Source organism: Macrotis lagotis, chromosome 5 (assembly GCF_037893015.1).
Source record: "Macrotis lagotis isolate mMagLag1 chromosome 5, bilby.v1.9.chrom.fasta, whole genome shotgun sequence".
NCBI lineage: Eukaryota > Metazoa > Chordata > Mammalia > Peramelemorphia > Peramelidae > Macrotis > Macrotis lagotis.
In genome coordinates, this window is record NC_133662.1 from 9,616,417 (window position 1) to 9,638,100 (window position 21,684).

Sequence of the window (21,684 nt, forward strand, 5' to 3'; positions counted from 1 at the left end):
TGCCGGGACGTAGCCCTGCACGCAGGCGTCAGTGCGTAGGGACTAAGAGGACCAATTTTAGTTGCGTCACAATAGAATTCGTCTTCAAAATTATTATTTTTCTAGCGAGTTCGCTACGGCTCATAAACCCACTACTGAATATTTTTCTTTTGAACAATTTAGTAGTTGATTTTGGGCTCGGTCCTACTAGTGCGCATGCGCCTGGTCGAGTGGGCCAACCAAAGGTGAAGCTTGACGTCGAAGGGGCAGGAAGGAAGAAGATCCCGGAAGGAGGGGAGGGCGGGCCCCAATCAAGAGTCGTAACCCTAGGCGCAAGCCGCGGGTTGGGTGTGGAGAGCGGAAGAGGGAGTTGAGGAATAGGTGGAGCGTAGGTTGTGGCACAATAGCCAATCAGTTTGCAGTTCCTTGATAGGCTTGACCAATTAGCTTGCGCCTCGCGCACAATGGCGGAGGGTAGCGTTATCTCGTGAGCACGCTAGTGTGCGCGGGGCGGTGCCCTTGTATAAAAGGCATCGTCCCTGCGAGCTGCCGCCATTCTGGGGTTCGTTTAGAGGTGAGTACGGGTGTTTTTTCGGTTGGTGTGGCGGCATAGAGGGAAGAGTAGCGAAATGGCGGTGGGGTGACAGAGAAGGCTGTTTTAGTGTTTCTTAGTTCTTGGAGACCGGAGGGTGCGTCTTCGGAAGCCTCTTGGGCTGTAATCAAGACGCAGAGATATTAAAGTTAACATTAATGACGTTGTTGTTTCCTCCTTTATTTTCCTTTCACCAGGTTCGAAATTAATCGGAGGAAACATCTCGGCCACAAGGAAAAAAAGAAGCAGCCGTATCAGCATCTAAAGGATCCTTCGAGGGGGGGGGAAGCAGCAGCTACCAACCCAACCACTTGTGTCTTCTCTACCCCATCGCCCTATCTTGTTTCCCGCCCCCTCTCCCAGCCCAATCTGCTTGGGACTCAAATCTGTGGCTGAAGGATCATCACAAAATCTATCAAAAATAATCAACCACCCTTCCTCCAACTCCCAAGTCCCGTCAAATCTGTCCATCCAGCGTCTCCTTTTTGAATCCACTCAGTTTTTTTTTTTGGTTGTTTCTAAGACCCTCTCCTTAAGTGGAGGGGGGTAATGAATCCTGAGTTGGCTTCATTTTTTAAAAGACTTTTTGATCCAATGAGGCCCTGCAAGTAATTAAGCTTTGGGACCTGGTTGGTTTTATTTTTTTCCTCCAAATTTTAACCCCCCCTGAGTCCGAGGTGCTGACGTCGCAAAAAAATTGGATAGTAAGTGTCGAATTTTCAAAACCAGAATTACAACAAGAAATCAACGTTTCCCGTTGTGAAACAAAAAAAAAGAGAGGAAGAAATGAGATCGTAGACAAATAATTGAGCTGGAGAACGACCAATCCGGTCGCTTGAGTCTCCATTAAAAAAAAACATTAGGTCTTAAAAACTCTTGTTCTCTCTCCCCCTACCACCTCCCTCTTCCCTGCCCTGGTGCAGGCATGGAGAGGGTGGGGGGGTCGACAAGTGAGGATTTTCTTGATGGTTAACCCTTGGAAATCCAGCCAATTTTCCAGACTGCCAAAGCCATAAGAGTTCGATATCTCTTTATAAGGAGGAATGGGATTCCTTCCTCTGGATTGCCAGCAGTCTTTCGGAAGGGTTAATGAGCTCACATACAAAAGACGTGGATCTTGTGGCCTAAAAGTCCCACTTCTTTGTGTGTGAGACAAGCAGGGGTGCCTTTCAATTGGCCAGATTAATAAGCAATCTGTACATAAAGATTGCAGGGTAAGGAGATGCGCAGATTAAATATTAGTAGCTGGCTACGACTTAAATGGCTAAATCCTCTCGTTATATTTTAATGTAATTTGCTTGAGGTATAGATTGTGTGCTTTACATAGGTGGCAATCTACGAATAAAGATTGCAAGACACTTTGAGCCAAAGTAAAATATAGTGCCAATACATCCAAAGTATTAGTTGGGAAGGTAAAGAATGTCTTGTAATTGTTGGAGTTATGCAGTTTTTTTAAAGAAGAAAAAATGGTTATAACCTTTTAACTTGATTTTTAAAATGGGTGCAGTTACAGGATGGTGGAAAGTGGGAGGGTGGCAATGTGGGGAATTAAGGCGTGTATTTTTAAAGGCCATTTAGTGCAATTGAATGCTAGATTTCTAAATTGTGTCGTTAAAAGGAATTTTTTTTCTTCCCTGCTTCAATATGGCGACTTTTCCTTGTCCTTTTGTCTCCTCTGAGCGGCGTTGCAGGTTGTGTCTTTACCCATTTCTCTCCTGTCCTTTTCCCACCTTGACCTCCTCTGTTGGGAGGGGCCCAATTCCTCTTTCCCCTCTTTTATTTGTAGTATAGAAATGGGGGTGGGCTGTATTAGCTGTTTGACCCCCTCCCCCAACTGAATTCTTCCTTTATCCCAAGCAGCAGAAACAACTTTTAAGTAACATTTCTAATTGCCTTTGTTTTTGCCAAATCAAATGAGGTTTATTAAGTTAAACACAATTTGGAATGGGTTTTTTTTTTTTTTAAACCGGGTACGGGCTTTAATGGGCTGTTTGTACTGTGACCTTTACGGTAAATCGCAGATGTTTTTCCCCCGTCTCTTCTCCATTGCAAGATGGCGTCCCTGCTTTGTTGTTTTTTCCCCCTTTCCCTTCCCTCTTGCCAGCTTGAGCACTGGGCTGGTTTAAGGAGGTTAAGGGGGAGGAGCAGTCTGGAAAGGTGATGTAATCAACTTTCCTTCACTCCCTCTACCCTCCTGAAACTCCACCTCCTTGAGTTTTACCTTACCGTAGCCTGGGACTTTATCTCTACATATTTGATCTTTGTTTTTCTTTCACAAACCACCCCATTTTCTCCAACTAGCCAAGTAGAACTTATTAGGTCGCTAGGGGTTGCTTCTCTTTACCAGTAGGTACTTGTGTGTAGGTTTGGGGCTTACTTAGCAACAGGACCAATTTTTCATCTGTATTAGAATATCCTAGGAATTTTCTCACATAAACACAACCTGGGAAACAAGTGGAATTTATTCATTTCTTTCCCATAAAGATAACCCAAATAGCTTTCACCCCAAAGAATAGGAATAACCTGGGTGAGTTTGCAGTCTTGAATAGGAAATATTAAATCTTTGGTCTATAAAATTTACACTATTAGGATCTTGTTGGAACTAGTTCTTTAAGACAAGGGACATTTTCACCTTTTGAAGGGTAAGGGTGGGTGCTAAAAGCCTTTCCTCTAAACTTCCCATCTTTTTGGTTTTGGGGTAAACTGTTGTGTTCCATGCTGTACCATCTCCAGTTGCTTAGCCTCCTGTACATTGGTACTAGGATGAGGAGTGAATCTTTAGGAAAAAGGCGGCAGTTGTAAACTCAAGGCAGGGGGAATCAAGCTGCGTTTTCTGGTAAGCAAAACCTTTCTGGTATTACATTTCACAACCTTCATTTCTGTTTTCCAAATAATCATTTTTTTTCCCTCTCGCCAAAACGTCCAGCTAATAATGGAAACAATGTTCTGTTACGAATTTTCAATCAATGCAGTGCTGTAGCAATCAGTGCATGTCCAACCCATGGCAGTACTCAAAGCTGCTGTTTGTGTCCTGTCTTTTTTTCCCCCCCCCAATTAGCAAATATTTTCAAGAAATCTTTACAAGTTTTAAATCCTCAGATTGATGGCAAGTTTGAAAGGTCTAAATTTAATCATTCCCCTCCCAGAAAATTTTTTTACTGGATGTGAAGTTCCTCTGAAGAATTCCTTTAGTGTTCAATTTGAGGAGGTCTTTGTGCCTTATCTTACCCTACCAATGTTCCAGGGGTTTGTTTATTCCCAGCACTCTAGATGATGGTAGAGAAATTACTGTGTTTCTGTCATATACCTGGGGAATGTGAATATAATACACCCTTGAGTTCCTGAGAAGTAATTATGGCAATGTGAAAGTTAAGAAATAAAGGAGTCGTAAGGAACCAACTTGGGAGTGCCAAACATTAGCTTGAGTTGTATCTTGGTATATTTCCTGCCTGACTTTTAAAAGGCAAGCTGACTGGAATTTTTTCCCTCTAAAACCCAAGTGGCCTTAGTAGATAATGGCTTGGGAGGGACACAAATCAGAAAAGAACTCTTAAGACATTGAATCTAGAAATTTACTGCATGATGGTAGGAAATGATTCATAGCTTTCTCCCAGGAGTTAGAAAATTATAAGTTTTTCTGATGCCAGAGAAAATCTTAACTCAAAATGATTTGACTACCATATAAAAAGTACCATTAAGGTCCTTAGGGGAAAAAAGGAATGTGAATTTTAGGCCAGTTACAAAATTGTAACTTATCTAGAAGTGCTGCAACAGAATATGATCAATGGTAAACAGGCCTTCATTCCCCCAGCCCCCTTTTATTAAAAGGGAGAAATAATTTAACTTTTGAGTTTCACATCTGTTAAGCTTGAACTCACACAGTAGGTTCTCTTAGGAATGTTTAGAGTTTAGTCAGTTAATTGACAAGGTTTTTCACTCTAGTGAAACCAACAGAACTTTTATAGGGAAAGGCTTTCTAGTCTGGATCCCTTGTGTGTCCCGTAATCACTCATATCTATGAAGAGCAAGTTTTCCAGATTTCTTGAAAGCCATATCTGAGAATAAAACACCAAGATTAGTATAAGGTTCTGGCAGCTAACAGCTATAAGAAAGATACCTAGACAGACAATGGCTAAATGAGGCAAAACTCTTGAGAGTAGGGATTTGTTTATTGATTTTTGCTTTGTTTACTTAATTGGTCAGAGACCTGGTTACTGGGATGCATGAATCTGGCCTCATTCCCAGAGGAATGAAAGATTGTTTTTTTTATTTTCTTCTCACTTCTCCCCCAATCATATTCTAAGTTTTCACTTTTAAGGAAAAGAGCTCATAAATCATCATTGGGCCCTCATTTTTTAATTCTAAAATTGACATCCAGTTTAGCTACTCCTAATTTTTATATGCCAAACTCTTAAGAACATTCATTTTTAATAACCAGTCTTTGGTATCTTAATTTCAACTAAAAGATGTCATTTCATTATGCCTAGGTTTTCTGCTAATATGGTAATAGAAACATTTAGTGACTTAATTTGCTCTCTTTGGTTCAGTGGTTCACTGGTGCTGCTTTTTTTTTATTAAAGCCATGAAATCTGACCTTTATAGTGCCTGAAAGTGAAAGTTTGTAGATTAACTGAATCCTGAACTTTAACCAGTGAAAGCTAGTTTTTTCCTGGGAAGTTATCTCCTGTCTCTAGAGATCATAGTGCTAACTTTTATCTAGATAGGTTCTCATGAGAGCCTTTTCTGTGATAATTATTTAAAACTACTAAGTAGTTTGAAAGGAAGCTGGGAATGGAGATGATCACATAATCTCTTTTCTGCTGTGATGGCTTTATCCATTTTCTATTGTCTTCATTGCTTAGCTTGTATGAGTGGGGGAAAACATTTAATTTCTTTTCTTAGAATTGACTTTGAGGAAACTGAGTTATTTTTGCTTTCTATTCAGTAAAATAAAGGTGGTAAATAGGGTTTTCCTCAGGTCCTTGAAGACGAGTTTTGGGGTCTAGTGGGAATGAGAGTTAATAATTTGGGCTTCTTATATCTGGTTCTTGGATAGATAAGTGGCAGACAAGTGTGTATTGGAGTAGAATGGAAAACAGTATTCCTAACTTCATAATTTTAAGGAAATTCTGGGAATTGTCTTCCTGAGATTGTGTCCTCAACAGATATTCTGGCATGGAACATAAAAAGCATTTTGCTTTCTTAACTATCTCCTGGTTATTGATATTATTTATAGTATTCAGACTTAATAGTGTTGTAACTTTACACTCATCAGAAAGCCTCTGCATATCTTTTGATGCTGGTTTGTACTACTTGAGAGAAATCTATATATCTTTGTCCATTTAAGTTTATATGTGGATTAATGGATCTAAGTATGCCAAACCAACAAATTGATCAATTTTATCAGAATTTCATTCTGCTAGAGAAATTTTTAAAAAAATTTCCTCTGACCTTTGGCCCTTTCCTCCTATAAGAAATAGAAAACATAATTCAACAGGAACTCATGATTTCCATAGCTTTATTCATCTTTCAAGATTTTTTCACCTCATTTCCATATCTTAAATTTAGTGTATCAAATTGCTTACCCCAAGAAATGATTTTCTATAACTATCTTCTCCATTTCTTGATCTTTGATTTCTCCTATCCCTTCTGTTTCTCCTTTTTGATTCCTACCAATTACTTACTTGGGATAACTGGAAAATAGAAATCTTTTCAGTCTATTAATATTTGGAGGGCTCTTAAGGATGCTCCCCTTAAAGCATGTTCCTTTGCTTTAAAGGAAACAGTTTTCTAACTTCTTTACCTCAGATAAATATCTCTGGTAGGTTTCCTCAAGGGTCAAGAAGGAAAATCACCAAATTCTTTTCCTGACACTTAATATGTCTGAATTGTCTTAAAGATGTTGGGGAAGGCCCTGGATAGTCATTAGGTTTCTATCAGCCTTAGGACCCATGCATAGATATTCCTCTGGCTTTAAAAGCCAATGTTTGGAGAAGTAAAACCCTATTTTAAGCTTATGGTCCATCCAGTTCTATGTAATTTGAAGAATCGTCAATGGAAACTATTCCTATTTCTAATTTTTTTGTGTCTCAGCAATAATTCCTTTCCTGACCCTGGTTTATGATGTGGAAATCTAAGGGTCTGGCACCCTTACTTCTGGCACCTTCTTTACTTAGGTCATGAATTCCCATACATAGGTTTTCTTGGGAATTGAAGAAGCTAATGAAATTCTTTGTCAGATTACCACCATTACTTAGGAAATTACAAGTTGACCAAAAAAATTTTAATAAACATTATTGGTTTGGTTTTTAATGAGCAACTCCATTTGGGAGACTATGTGAGACATAAAAAAGCAAACATCTCTTAAATGTTGTTTCTGTCCTTGTTTCTATCTCTTTCCTATGCTGCTTTCCCAATTTTACATTTGGTTCCCTTTCCTGGTATCACCAGTCCTTCATTCTAAACTATCATATTTTACCTACCCATTGTGAAAATGCCTGAATTGTTTGGAGGACAACTTAGTAAAGAGCTTCACCATGCTTCTTGTCTCCTAAAACTAAAAAGAACATAATATGGCTATCTTTCTTACATAGGTAGCAGTCTCTAGGGATAGACCCTATTACAGATCTAGGAATATTGAACCAAATTTCTAATACATTGAAGATATTTTAGGGATAATCAAATTCATTTGATATATTAAAATTAACTAACCTTTTTCTGTCATATTTCCTTACTATAGTTCTGTGTCCTTTATCTGCAGCCTTTCTAATGGGATGAATTTGGACAGGAAAAGCAAAGATTTTTCCAACAATATAGTCTAAACAAGAGTTCCATGTTTTGCACTCCTCTTTTTAATAGTGATAGCCTCTTTGAGTCTCTTCATTTCTAAATCATTAAATAACTTCTAACCTCTTGATGGGTAGAAGTTAAAGAATTACAAGTGCTGTTGATTTGTTAGTGTTAGATAGGTGATGAAGAATGGTGGGTTATTGCAAATAATCCTGGTACGATCTTTTGACACATTTATTCATCTTCTCCCCCACCCCAGGAATTATCATCATGGGCTCAGGCCCCATTGACCCTAAAGAACTCCTTAAGGGTCTAGACAGCTTCCTTGGGAGGGATGGAGAGGTCAAAAGTGCAGAGGGAATCGCCAAGATCTTTAGGTATGTATAAATTGCCACTGGAATGGATTCTAGGATTAGTTGACCAAAAAAAAAAAAAAAGCATGGTTCTATAATGCATGATTAAGGTAGTAGTAGAAAATCTTGAGAACTATATTAGGAAACAAAGCAGTTGTGTTCAGTGTTTTGTTAACAAAACAGTCAACAAGTTTTTATTCCTTAAAAGAGGAGTGTCCAACCTTTTAGGTCATCTGGACCACATTGCCCAACAAAAAGCTATAAAGGGCCACATGTAGAATTTAATATTTTTGGTTTTTGCAAGCTGCCCCCCCTTACAGAATTTAATATTTATTCATGACTGTGTAGTCATAACACCCCTGACTTAAAACATTTCTGGTCAACATGGTGTTTCATGGCAGTGACTATTACCTTTCCTATCCTTTTCATTAAGACCTGTATATGAAATTCATATATACAGGCCCTGTTGGATTGCAGCTCTTAATCCAGATCTCTAAATCCTCAAAGCTAGTTGACTGATAGAAGGTCTGATGCTATTTTTTATTATTGTAGTTATCATATGAATGTCATTTATCTTTTTTTTCAGCTTCAGTTTTACCATTGTAATTGTCCTTAGTTTAAAAAAAGGAAGAGATTCAAAAGTACCTATGGCTCTTGTTAAAAATAGATTGGCTTAGGGGTGGCTAGGTGGCGCAGTGGATAAGAGCACTGGCCTTGGAGTCAGGAGTACCTGAGTTCAAATCCAGCCTCAGACACTTAACAACCTAGTTGTGTGGCCTTGGGCAAGCCACTTAACCCCATTGCCTTGCAAAAACTAAAAATAAATAAATAAAATTAAAAAATACATCGGCTAGGTGGTACAGTGGATAGAGCACTGGCCCCGGGAGTCAGGAGGATCTGAGTTCAAATTTGGCCTCAGACACTTAATAATTACCTAGCTGTATGGCCTTGGGCAAACCACTTAACCAATTGCCTTGCAAAAACCTAAAAAAAAAATAGATTGGCTAGGTAATATCAATAACAAACATAGTAACAAGTGATCATGGGTGTTAGGGGTATGATTACTGGCTATTTGAAAGGTGAAAGTAGTCTTTGCAAAGGAAATAATGTCTAATGCTCAGTTGTTATATTTCTTTCCTAGCAGAGTCCTCCATATTGTATTATAAATATCTGTTCTAGAAAAATTTATTCTAGAAAATGCTGTTCCTTTGTTTATTGGATTGAGGCCTTAAGTCCTGAAAGATCCATGTTCCTTTTGTGGATGGAAGATGTCCATAGTCTTGGCTCTAATCTCAGTTCAATTTCCCTTATAGCCTGATGAAGGAAGCACGAAAGATGGTGAGCCGCTGTACATACCTAAACATTCTTCTGCAGACCCGTTCACCAGATGTCCTGGCCAAGTGAGTGGAGAGTTATATACTTAGGAAGTAGAGATGGAGTGGAATATAGGGGATCATGGCACTGAGGAAATGAGAGCATAAAATTCCTGAATTCTTAATACACCTTCCTATCTGTCTACAGGTTTATCCGAGTTGGTGGTTACAAGCTCCTTAACAACTGGCTAACTTATTCAAAGACAACCAATAACATACCTCTCTTGCAGCAGATTTTGCTTACCCTTCAGCATCTACCCCTAACTGTGGACCATCTCAAACAGGTATCTTTTTTAGGCTTGTATCCTTCCTCAACTGAGTATTTCACATAATAAGAAAATTGCATTTTATCTGCAAATCAACCACATTTCTGACACTTGTGGGGCTGGAAGGTAGATGGGTAAGTTGTTTAGAGGATTTGGTTGGAATCTTCTTTCTCCTAATGCTTGCTTGTCTCCATCTCTTAGAACAACACAGCCAAACTTGTGAAGCAGCTGAGCAAGTCAAGTGAGGATGAAGGTATAGTTATTTTTTGTTCTTTTCTTGTGTATTTTTCCTTTTGTTTTGATTTTACCCTCTTCCCTTCTCAACAGCTGAAAACCCTCCCTGTATCCTCTTTCTTTCCCTTTTGATCTCATTTTCCCTATGTCTTGCCTTCAGTTTTATATAATCCCTAAAATCTAGTCCTTTGGATTCATTTTTTGGGTTTGTTGACATGAACTCTTTAAATAGCATTTTTAGCAGTAAATTCTATAGCAGCAATATTAACAAGGTCAAGCACTTCTTTTCCTTAACTTAAAATTTTTTTTTAATTTTACAGTTTTCCCTCCAACCTTGTTTCCCTCCCCCTACCCCCCACAGAAGGCAATCTGATAGTCTTTATATTGTTTCTGTGCTATACATTTATCAAAATTGCATGTGTTGTGAGGAAAATTATATCCTTAAGGAAAAAATAAAATAAGAGAGAGCAAAATTACGTAATATATAAGATTACTTTTTTTTTTTAATTGAAGGTAACAGTCTTTGGTCTTTGTTTAAACTTCACAATTCTTTCTTTGGATACAGGTGGTATTCTCTATTGCAGATACCCTAAAATTGTCCCTGCTTATTGCACTGATGAAATGAGCAAGTCCATTAAGGTTGATCATCAACCCCATGTTGCTGTTATGGTCTACAGTGCTCTTCTGGTTTGCTCATCTCTCTCAGCATCAGATTTTTCAGGCTTCTGAATTCCCATCCCTCCTGGTTTCTAATAGAAAATAGTGTTCCATAATGTACAGATAACACAGTTTGTTCAGCCATTCTCCAATTGATGGACATTTACTCAATTTCCAATTCTTTGCTACCACAAACAGAGCTGCTGTGAATATTTTTGAACAAGTGATGTTTACCCTTTTTCATGATCTCGTCATACCACCTAGTAGTGGTATTGCTGGATCAAAGGGCATACACATTTTTATTGCCCTTTTGGCATAATTCCTTGCTCTCCAAAAAGGTTAGATGAGTTCACAGCTCCACCAACAATGCATTAGTGTCCCAGATTTCTCACATCTCTTCCAACATTGATCATTGTCCTTTCTGATCATATTGGCCAATCCGGGAGTTGTGAGGCGGTACTTTAGAAAGGCTTTAATTTAAAGCCAAGCACTTTTTTTTGTTTGTTTTAATCCTCAATTTTATTGATTTTTAGCTTCTAATTCTTTCTCTCCTACCTCTACTTCTTCCATATTACGAAAGCAAGAAAAAACAAAACCCATTACAAACATAGTCAGGCAAAACAAATTTCTTCATTAGGTGATATCCAACAAGAAATTTTGTTTAAAAGCTTAAATCTGGGGGTGGGGGCAGTGGAGAAGCCTAAATCTGCACTTTTGAGTCCATCCCCTCTTATGGCAGAAATAGGAGAAAATGTTTTTTCATTTCCCTTGGAATTGTGGCTGGTCATTGTGTTGATCAGAGTTCTCCAGACTTTCAAAGGTGTTTGTCTTTACAATCTTGTTGTTATTGTATAAATTGTATTCCTGGTTCTGCTCACTTCACTTTACATCCATACAACATCTTAAAATATTTTTAAAATTTCCATATAACTTCTAGGACAGCTTTTCTAGTTTTCTTTGAAATTGTCATATGACACATTAATTATCCTGGTCACCTTCTGAGTCACATGTTTCTAAAGTGTGATTATTGTGCTTGGGAAACCCCTTTTGTCGCTCTCTTAGACTTATAATGAGGAATACTATTCATCCCAAAGACAAAACTGATATTGTCTGAATACAGACTGAAACATACTTTATTTTTCTTGAGTTTTCTCTTTCTTTGGGGGGAGGGAAGTTTACATTTACTTTTACAATATGACTATCGTAGTAATGTTTTTTATGGTTACACATTTTTAGCCTACACCAAGTAACTTGTTCTCTCAAGTTGGGGGAGTGGGGTGGAAGGAAGGGAAAAGATTTGGAACTCAGGGTTTTGGAAGTAAATGTTGAAACTTGTTTTTACACTTAGCTGGAGGGAAAATTTTTTAAATAAAAATTAAAAAATAAAGGGAGAGGACCACAACTAGTGTTGAGTCATTTTTTAAGTATAATTGACCTATGGGCGGCTAGGTGGCGTAATGGATAAAGCACTGGCCTTGGAGTCAGGAGTACCTGAGTTCAAGTCTGGTCTCAGGCACTTAACAATTACCTAGCTATGTGGCCTTGGGCAAGCCACTTAACCCCATTTGCCTTGCAAAAACCTAAAAAAAAAAAAAAAAAAAAAGTATAATTGACCTAAAATCAATCCATAGAAACTACAAATTATACTAGGGAAACTCAACTTTCCACAGTGTTCATGGCTTTAAGATAGCTAATTCCAGCTTTTTGTTTTATATTGCTTATTGGGAGTGTTACAAAGGACTTGGTGAGAACAAAGAGTACGGCATGGAAAACAGAGCACTAGGAAAGGTCCCAGGACTTAGTATTGCCCATCTTGTTTCCCTCTTTCTTATTCTCCTGTTTCTAAAATTACTTCTGTTTTCTTTGAAGAACTCCGGAAACTAGCTTCAGTCCTTGTCAGCGACTGGATGGCTGTTATCCGCTCTCAGAGTAGTACCCAGCCTACTGGTGAGTTACTTTGTCCTTTGTCCTATATAATTAGCCTCCTGGGGTTCTGGGAGAAGTTCTGTCTTTGTTTCCTAGTAAGATTATCCTTCTCATCATACAATATCAGCTGGTATTTATTTAATGTTAAAAGGTTATAAAACAATTTACAAACACTAGTAGTAGGTAAATACTGCAGATATCATTATACCTATTTTGCAGATGAGAAAATTGAGGCAAACAGATGAGTGACAGCTATAGTTTTTGAACTCTGGTCTTAGCACTCTGTCTACCCCTTTGACTAATCCTATATTAATCCTCTATAGAGAAAGATAAGAAGAAAAGAAAAGAAGAGGGGAAGGGACGAACTGCTCCTCTTGAACGACCCTTGCCTGAAGTAAAGACAGAAACAAGAACTGAGGAGGCACCAGAGAAGAAGAAGGAGAAACCCAAATCATTGCGAACCACAGCTCCTAGCCATGCCAAATTTCGTTCTACTGGTAAGACTTGAGTCATGGGAAGGTACACAGTGCACAATTATATGCATGCACACACATATGCCCTGAGATTTGAACAGACATCACCCTTGGTGGAGATGGAAGGCATTGACTTGTGATCTAGTTAGAAGGGAAAAGCATTTTAGCAATAGTGGTACAAGGTGTACTGGTGGTTTGGAAAAGAGAGAATAGTATCAAGAATTCCTACCATGTCTACCTTTTTCAGGTTTGGAGCTAGAGACACCATCCCTGGTGCCTGTAAAGAAGAATGCCAGTACTGTGATTGTTTCTGACAAGTACAATCTTAAGCCCATCCCTCTCAAACGGCAGAGGTATGTATTGGGATTGGTAGCAGATATTAACTGAGGTGGTAAAAGGATTCATGGAGAGGACTACTATGTACTCTTAATATCTTTTCTTAAAGCTCTGCAACTACACCTGGTGATGTGGCTCCTCCAGCTGAAAAGAAATACAAACCACTCAATACAACACCTAACACCACCAAAGAAATTAAAGTGAAAATTATACCCCCACAACGTAAGTAGAGACAAGGAGAGCAGTTTCTGTAGCTAAAGTTTGATTATTTTCCTATCTTTCCATTTTGTCCAATTCATTTTTCTGTCTTCCTGATGAAGTCTCTAATTTTGTCTCATTTTTTTTTAATCTACTAGATTCCTAGTCTTGTCTTTCTCTTTACATGTGCCCTTCTGGTTCTGGTTTTTTCAGTCTTTAGCCCTTGGTTCATTCATTGTTATATACTTCCCCTCTTCTTCACTCTTGTTACACTTCACTTCCCTCTCCAGCTGTCAACTAACCAAATACTCAACTATGTTTAGTATACAAAACTATAGATTGCTGGAGGATAAGTCTATTAATATGTGAAATCCCATACAATATGTGCTTTCTGACATCTTATCTTGGTTGGAGAGAGATCTCACTACTATTTTGCCAAAACTTTGTTTGTAGTTGTGATACAGGGAAGTATTCCATCTATCTTACCTACTCTACTAACACTTTTTCCTTTCTTCTCTTTTAGCTATGGAAGGCCTGGGTTTCCTAGATGCCCTCAACTCAGCCCCTGTTCCAGGCATCAAAATCAAGAAAAAGAAAAAGGTTTTGTCACCCACGGCTACCAAGGTATGTGTCCTGGATGGTGCAGAATGGGGCAACAAAAGAGAAAATCAATGGGTAGATATAAGATACTATGCGAGATTGGAAAGTAATTTTATATCTCTATAGGAGCAATTGGGAGACTGGATTCCTGCCATGGTTTTTCTTACAAAAGCCCCCTTTTGCCAGCTGTGACTTCCATTTCCTAATAATATCTTTTTTTCCTTTAGCCAAGCCCTTTTGAGGGGAAACAAAACACAGAGCTGAATACAGCAAAACCTTCTTCACCAGAGCCAGCAGCCCCTGCTGAGGCCATGGATATAGAACGTCCTGGAACTCCTGTTCCTCCTGTTGAAATTCCAGAGCTTATGGACACAGGTAAGATTAGAGCCTGTATAGCTCTTGGTGTCTGGGTCCTGAGACTGGAACTAGAAAACGACATGGGAACCTTTGGTTTAAAGTCAGGATTCCATACCAGTTCAGCTGTTTCTCATTTTCTCCTATTCATGTGACCTGCTTAATTTTTTATTAGAGTTTTAGTCTCATGTGTAAAATTAGGGGTAGGAATAAGTAATCTTAATACTTTTTTAAAGCCTCCTTGGACACAGGAGTGCTGGATGCAAAACCAGTGGAGAGCCCTGGGGATCCAAGCCAGTTGACAAGGAAGGGCCGGAAGAGAAAGACTGTGACATGGCCTGAAGAAGGTAAACTGAGAGAATACTTTTACTTTGAACTGGATGAGACTGAGCGAGGTAAGAGGGTAGATTGATATATAGGGGCATCTTGGAGCTATGGAAGATGGAGGGCAATGGGATCTTGGAAAGAATCCATAGTAATTCCTTTGTTCTCTTCTTTTTCTTTTCATCATCCACCTTCCAACAAAACAAAACAAAAAAAAAACAGTTAATGTGAACAAAATCAAGGACTTTGGTGAGGCAGCCAAGAGAGAGATACTGTCAGACCGTCATGCCTTTGAAACAGCTCGGCGTCTGAGCAATGACAATATGGAGGAGAAGGTGGCATGGGTATGCCCTCGGCCTCTAGCCTTACCTTCACCCCTAGTGTCCCCGGGTGGCAATAGCCAAGAGCGCTATGTTCAGGCTGAACGCGTAAAAGGAATCCTGCAGGAGCTCTTCTTATCCAAGGAGAGGTGAGTAGGGAATAAAACTCAATGAGACTGGAGAGTAGGATTGAAGTGAGAAATGATTGTTGGGAATTTGGACTTAATGGAAAAGTAATCTTAACATTTCTTCCCTGCACAGTGTCCCTGACAGTCCCCATGAACCTGACCCTGAGTCATATGAACCTGTTCCTCCAAAACTTATTCCTCTGGATGAGGTAAGGCATCTGTCTTTTTTGTCTAAATGTGTGTTCGGGAGTGGGGGCAGGGCAGGGTGTATCTCAAATGTCTGTCATATATATGTTTATTAAAATCTGATTTTGTAACTTTTTAGGAATGTTCCCTAGATGAGACACCATATTCGGAGGCATTAGAGATTGGTGGACCAGGTGGTTCCCCTGATGGGGCAGGTGGGTCCAAACTGCCTCCTGTCCTGGCCAACCTTATGGGAAGTATGGGTGCTGGAAAGAGCCCCCAGGGTCCAGGAGGAGGTGGCATCAATGTCCAGGAGATCCTTACCTCCATAATGGTGAGATGCAAACTTTTTCAGGAGGTTTTTTGCTTTCTTAATCTTTCTCCCTCCTGGATTCATTCAATCATTTTCTAGTTATACTTTTTGTTTCAGCAATTCATAGGAATAGTCTCCTGACTGACCTCTTTTCCAATCACTCTATCCCTTTCCACAGGGAAGCCCCAATAGTCACCCCTCAGAGGAGCTTTTGAAACAACCTGACTACTCGGATAAGATCAAGCAGTTGCTGGGTAACCTACAGGGCCAGCCCCAGGGGCCTGGGGGAGGAGGTGAGGAAGCCCACTTTAGGTTTAGAGGGCCCAGTCAAGTAGATAAGCCCCAATTAAAATGGGGCAGGAGGGGCATCATAGGGGAATCATCTTAGAAGTGTTCATAAAGAACCAGGAAAAAGGCAAGTAGGCAGTAGACAAAGGCAGTAAAGTCCTTAAGATAGTAAGAATAGGCTTTAATTTATTCACATTGATAAGTTCTCACTGTTTGAACTGACAGTGTTAATGGGAGGTAGACCCTGAAGGAGGTGATAGTGATCTTAGAATCTATCTTACTTTTTTTTTTTTAACTTCCTCATAATTCAGTGCCCCATGGGATTTTGGGACCTGCTCCAATGGCTAATGGTTTCCCACCTGGAGGTCCAGGGGGCCCCAGTGGCCCCAAAGGCATGCAACATTTCCCCCCTGGTCCTGGAGGGCCTATGCCAGGTGAGTGTGATGGATGCTTCTTGGAAGAAAAGAGAATTTGGGATTGATTTCAACATGGGAAGAAGTGTAAACTAGAAAATGGTCATGAGGCTGGACAATATCTGAATATTCTTTCTTTGTAGGTCCCCATGGAGGTCCTGGTGGTCCAGTGGGTCCACGACTTTTGGGCCCACCACCCCCTCCCCGTGGGGGTGACCCCTTCTGGGATGGTCCAGGAGATCCCATGAGAGGTGGTCCAATGCGAGGCGGGCCAGGACCTGGTCCTGGGCCCTACCATCGAGGCCGAGGGGGTCGAGGTGGGAATGAACCGCCTCCATTTCGAGGAGGCCGGGGAGGCCGCTCTGGGGGAGGACCTCCCAATGGACGAGGAGGGCCTGGTGGAGGAATGGGTGGAGGTGGTGGCCACCGTCCCCATGATGGCCCTGGTCATGGTGGACCCCATGGTCATCGGCCTCATGATGGCCCTGGTCATAGAGGCCATGACCACCGAGGTCCACCTCCACATGATCATCGTGGCCATGATGGACCTGGTCATGGAGGTCACAGAGGACATGATCCCCATGGCCATGGAGGAGGTGAGTTAACCTCTTATAGCATTTATTCTCCCACATTCTCAGAATTTTCTTTTAACTGGGGGGAGGGAGAGGGGAAGTGAACAGATCATTTCTATGACATCTGCCCATCTACATAGACATCTATTTATCCTACTATTCCAACAGATATGTCAAGCCGCCCTGTGTGCCGACACTTCATGATGAAGGGAAGCTGCCGCTATGAGAACAACTGTGCCTTCTACCACCCAGGTGTCAATGGGCCACCTTTGCCCTAGGGGCTTTTACCCATCTGTGGGTACCCTCTGGACCGCAGCCTCCCTCCCTCTTTAGCCCTTTTGTCCTATTATGGCTTCTGTGAGGCCCACCTCCCCCTTTCCCCAGCTGATGAGCTGGACTCCCTCACCCCAGTTTGGGGTTTTGGGGATTTTCTAATCACTGGTGCGCATTGTTGTACATATTTCCTCCAGTCAGGGGAGGAGAAAGATAGCCTGTACCCCTTGGACTGCTGAAGAGGAGAGCTAGTGGGCTGCTACCTAGTCCCCAGCCTCCTTCCAGTATTATCCTAGACCCTGCAAATACCTATGACTGGTTATCCTGAAGGAAGATTGACCCAGTCTACAACCAAGATAGAAAAGGTGGACCTTTTCTATCTTTGGTCACCCATACGAGCAAATCCCTTGACATGGTGTCTATTGCACTTATCGTGAAATCATCCTATAACCAAGCAGGTTCATCATTCCTTATGGGGGTAGGGGAATATGTCAGTAGTACCCTCTTATTTCATTGCACTGAGAGGGTTCCTTCCCTCTAGGGAACTGAGTGGCTAGGTGTGAATTATCCTACACACTCTTTATGCCCTGCCTTCCTCTTTTTTCCTATATAATATATACATCGGGACCTGTCCTTTGCACTCTGAATCCTTTTTAACAGTATGACACTGCAGCCTTGTGTGAGCACCCAGACCAGCTTTATACCTTTTGAATCCGCTATTTTTTTTTTTTTTTTTTTTGCTGGTATCAGTCCTCCCTTCCCTTCTAACTGGGAGATCTGTAAAACACTCTGCAAGACCACTCTGTATGTCAGTGATCCCAAGTCTGACAGTCACACTACATGCACTGCCTTTTGAGAGTTTTTCAGCTCCAGACCCTCTTACCCCAAACCATGTCAGTGTGAGGCCTCTCCAGGCCCAACTCTATTAGTCACTAATATAATTACCCACCTGGCTCTTCAGGGTGGATCCTGGACAGTATTGCTGCCCTTTCCCAATATTCTCCCCGGCATCAGTTGTTTTCTGTGAAAACGGCAGTAGATGGATCGGGTTTTGTGCAGGGCCCCAGGTTTAGAGCCACAATGGATTGAGGATGATTATTTTCTTTTTGTTTTGTATATTTTGTACATTAATAATAAACAGTGGAAAGAGAAGCTTATTTAAACTCTTGTGTGCCTTGATTCCTTTGTAAGGTTACGAAGGACAAACAAGGAAAAAAAATTGTGGTTTAGTAGGTGACAACTTAAGAAGTCTTCTGGGCATCAAATGTTTTCTCATTGTAAACAGGAAAAACCACAAACCTGAAACATATGTAATTGCTTTGAGTAACTGTTTATTGAGAGAATAAAGGCAAAAAAATACATGTAGAGATGGGAAAATCTGGAAAAAGAGAATGTTAGCCCTACATTGCTATATGTATACAGAATGTATACTCTAAAGGGCACCTTTTCTGGTAATCCAGTTGAGAAAAAAGGGAGAGAAGTTATGAAAAAAAGGCATACTTTGTCATAAGATATTTTTGAGTTCAAAATCTCAGGATGAGGGTTTAATATTCAGCCCTGACCAGCTGTTGGTTGGAGTAATTCCGAATTGTTCCCTTTTACAGTGATTTTATGTAAATGGTTTTGTTCTGTTCAGATCACAGATCTTCCCAGGTCTTCTCAAACCATCTCTTTTAGTCATTTCTTATAGCACAATAGTTTTCTGGTATATTCGTATAGTATTGTTCATCCATTTACCAGGTAGATGGACACCCCCTTAGTTTCAACAGAATTATATTTTTGTACATAGATTCTTTTTCCTTTGATGAGAATATTGTACTTTTAAAGAGCTAGGTCTCTATACCAATTTCCTCATGTGTTTGTCCTTTTTTCCTTCCTATACCCTGCAAATGCCCCTATAATAAATTTTAAAATGTTATATTAAGTGAAGTGGTTTTTAATTATGTAGCTTTCTTACCAAAAATCAAAAGGTTCTCCCCACTGCCTACATATTCCTGATTCTCAAATTTTGGCACTTCCTACTATCCTATGTATATGTAGGTTGGACTCATACATATGTATATATTTGAATGATCTATGTATAAACAGGTCCTTGCCATCATGCCACAATTGCCCAGTCATCCTCATTACTATCCCGTGTCAGTGTTGAGAAAATCATGGCCCACCTCAAATTTATGCTAACTTCTCTCACTGATGTTCAGATTTTTTTAAAAATAGTATATGGCTCCACAAACTGATGTCTCAAAACATGACTTTTCACTTTGGTGTCCTTTATCCTCTTGATCTCAAAATATTCTGCATCTCTTTCCTCATCTTGGGGAAAGTCCTCTTCTTCCCAAGTCAAACCCAGTTCTTTTTACTCCTATTTGGCACCACCACTTGATCTAGGTCCTCATTACCTGGCAACTTGGTCTGCCACTATCTCCCATCACAATGGAACTATATATTGTATAGATTTGATCATCATACTCCACACATTCCTAAAGAATAAAACACCCAGCTTTCAATGGTTTCTCATTACCTACATAAGAAAACCTAGCTTCCTGTTTGTTTTTTTACTAGGATTCCCTATCTAGGCCTGGAATACAATGACCAGTTACAGGTCAGTGCTGTCTCCTCCATCCTGGCAGTTGGATATCATTCCTGTTCCCAGGAGGCTCTCTATATTGGTGGCAGACAGTGCAAACATCTAATTAGCTAATCAACTGTTACTCTCCTGAAGCCCAGAATTATGTACCTCAAGCATTCCACCAGCTTATTATAATAGTCCTCAGTATGCAGGGCCTTTTTTGCCCATTTAAGGTCCTCCACAGCCTAAACTGCAGCTAAATTGGACTACAAATGAAGGGGAGCACAATTTTTGTGGTAAGGCTTTGCATTGTAGAATTATACAGTACAGTACAGTATACTTTCTCTTTCTGTACTGTAATTCTGCAATGCAATTGACTGTGGTCACTTCCTATTCTGTGGGTTGAGTCCAATACCACTCTGACAGGAACGGGCTAAATGGAACATTCTCTTGGTCATTTGTCTTTGAAAATTTTACATCTATACCTCATATGCCATGTTCTCGTATCTATCACACCCATCAACCAAACAATTTGTGTTAACTGTTAAAAACTGATGCTTCAGAAAAAAAAAAGATCAGATGCTCATCTTAAATTTATTGCAAATAATTATGGTAGCTGAGGCAGGTGTCAAGCTAGGTTCCCCATGTCTACAATCTGAATTTCACAAATCTTGAAGGTGAAGCCTGCATTCTCTCTCAAAAGACAATACATGCAAAATATGGTTCACTTTTTTAGACATGACCAAATGCATTAATTTGTTTTGGTTAATTCTAGTTATTTGACATAAGGGTTCTATTAGAGCAAGATGGAGCATGGATAATAATGGTTCAGATTGGTTTGGATGGCCAGATTCAGAGTACTTATTAAAGATTTGAAATCACCTTAGCTAGAAATGGACTGCTCCAAGGGATCTTTGCCCCTAAATGAAATTCTACATCTGCAATCCCTAATTTCTACTCTTCCTGGAAATAGAAAAACTGTAACCACTCTAATCTTTATCTAGAAGTAGCTAGGTGCCACAATGGCTAGCACCCTGGGACTGGGATCAGGAAGATTTGGGTTCAAATCCAGTCTTAAGTTATTTACTAACTGGGCAAATCATTTAACCTATTATCTTATTTCATAAGCTGAGCCCCTTGAGAGATTGCTGAGAATCAAGTAAAATGTTTAAAACTATATAGCAGACTGTTAAATATTCCCTGCCTATTATCACAATTCAAATATAAATAGGTCTATCCCATTCTGAAAAAAAATAAATTTGCTTTTTTTTCTTACTATGCATTTTCAATTATTTTCAATGTGATCGAGTGATAGGAATCTGTTATGGTACCTTCATACCTACCCAATTCCTGAATCCTCTACAATTTAGCTTGTGTTTTTTTCAACCTACTAATCAATAAAATTGACATTTTCTTAATCCTTATTCTTATTTCTCAGTGTCTCACAAGATCATTCCTTTTTAAAAAAAACTTTCTACCTTTGGTTTCTATATTTCTAGTTCAGTCAACTTCTAACTTAATTCTTCCTTGACTTTATTTACTGCTTCCCAATTCTGAAATAGCTTCCCATTTAATCAGTCAAGGTCCTTTGCTCATTTAGAGATGCCATCCAATCCCATGTCTTTGTTATCTTCATAACAACTTCAACTTAATTTACCTTTCAGATATTTCCATTTAGGTGTTCAGTGTCACCTCAAAATTAACATCTAAGAGAGCACATTTCTAGCCAAACTAGCACCTCCTACCTATTTCTATCAGTAGAACGAATTGCTGACTCCTTTATATATTTCCCCTATATCCAATCATTCTTAATTTCAAATCTCATCTAAGAAATTACATAAAGTAACCCATAAACCTTTAGATGCTGCCTATGTGTTAGCTATGATTATTGGGAATGCCTTCATTTCCTTTTTTAACACCCTGTTTCATATCCTTAAACTACACTGCTGATCAATCAATTCCTAACTCAAACTTCTTATCTCTCTAATCCATCTTTTCTTTTTAATTGATTTAAGGCTTTTTTTTTTTGCAAGGCAATTGGGTTAAGTGGCTTGCCTAAAGCCACACAGCTAGGTAAATATTAAGTGTCTGAGGCCCAGATTTGAACTCCTAACTCCAGGGCCGGTGCTCTATCCACTGCACCACCTAGCCACCCCTAATCCATCTTT

The 21,684-nt window shown here is 39.8% G+C and overlaps 1 protein-coding gene across 5 annotated transcripts; it reads left to right on the plus strand.

Moving 5' to 3' along the window:
• Positions 1-452: 452 nt before the first annotated feature.
• PPP1R10 (protein phosphatase 1 regulatory subunit 10) lies at positions 453-20,120 on the plus strand. Of its 5 annotated transcripts, XM_074236788.1 has the most exons (20): positions 453-553; positions 769-3,407; positions 7,620-7,737; positions 9,027-9,113; positions 9,235-9,370; positions 9,554-9,605; positions 12,113-12,190; positions 12,493-12,666; positions 12,890-12,995; positions 13,088-13,200; positions 13,700-13,800; positions 14,004-14,151; positions 14,367-14,525; positions 14,677-14,923; positions 15,036-15,111; positions 15,228-15,422; positions 15,580-15,694; positions 16,001-16,123; positions 16,246-16,698; positions 16,843-20,117. In XM_074236788.1, the coding sequence occupies exons 3-20, from the start codon at positions 7,631-7,633 to the stop codon at positions 16,950-16,952; spliced, it is 2,580 nt and encodes an 859-aa protein (XP_074092889.1). In that variant the 5' UTR covers positions 453-553; positions 769-3,407; positions 7,620-7,630; the 3' UTR covers positions 16,953-20,117. The 5 variants fall into 5 exon arrangements, with proteins under 5 accessions (XP_074092889.1, XP_074092891.1, XP_074092887.1 ...); XM_074236790.1 differs by lacking the exon at positions 453-553 and having other exon boundaries at positions 560-3,407; positions 14,367-14,477; positions 16,843-20,120; XM_074236786.1 differs by lacking the exon at positions 453-553 and having other exon boundaries at positions 560-3,407.
• Positions 20,121-21,684: the final 1,564 nt, after the last annotated feature.

Bases quoted from the DNA above. Each gene is read 5' to 3' on its own strand.
- PPP1R10 (XM_074236788.1), top strand. From the start codon at position 7,631: ATGGGCTCAGGCCCCATTGACCCTAAAGAACTCCTTAAGGGTCTAGAC. The intron at 12,996-13,087 runs GTATGTATTGGG...CTTTTCTTAAAG, and splicing joins ATCCCTCTCAAACGGCAGAG to CTCTGCAACTACACCTGGTG. The intron at 16,124-16,245 runs GTGAGTGTGATG...CTTTCTTTGTAG, and splicing joins TCCTGGAGGGCCTATGCCAG to GTCCCCATGGAGGTCCTGGT.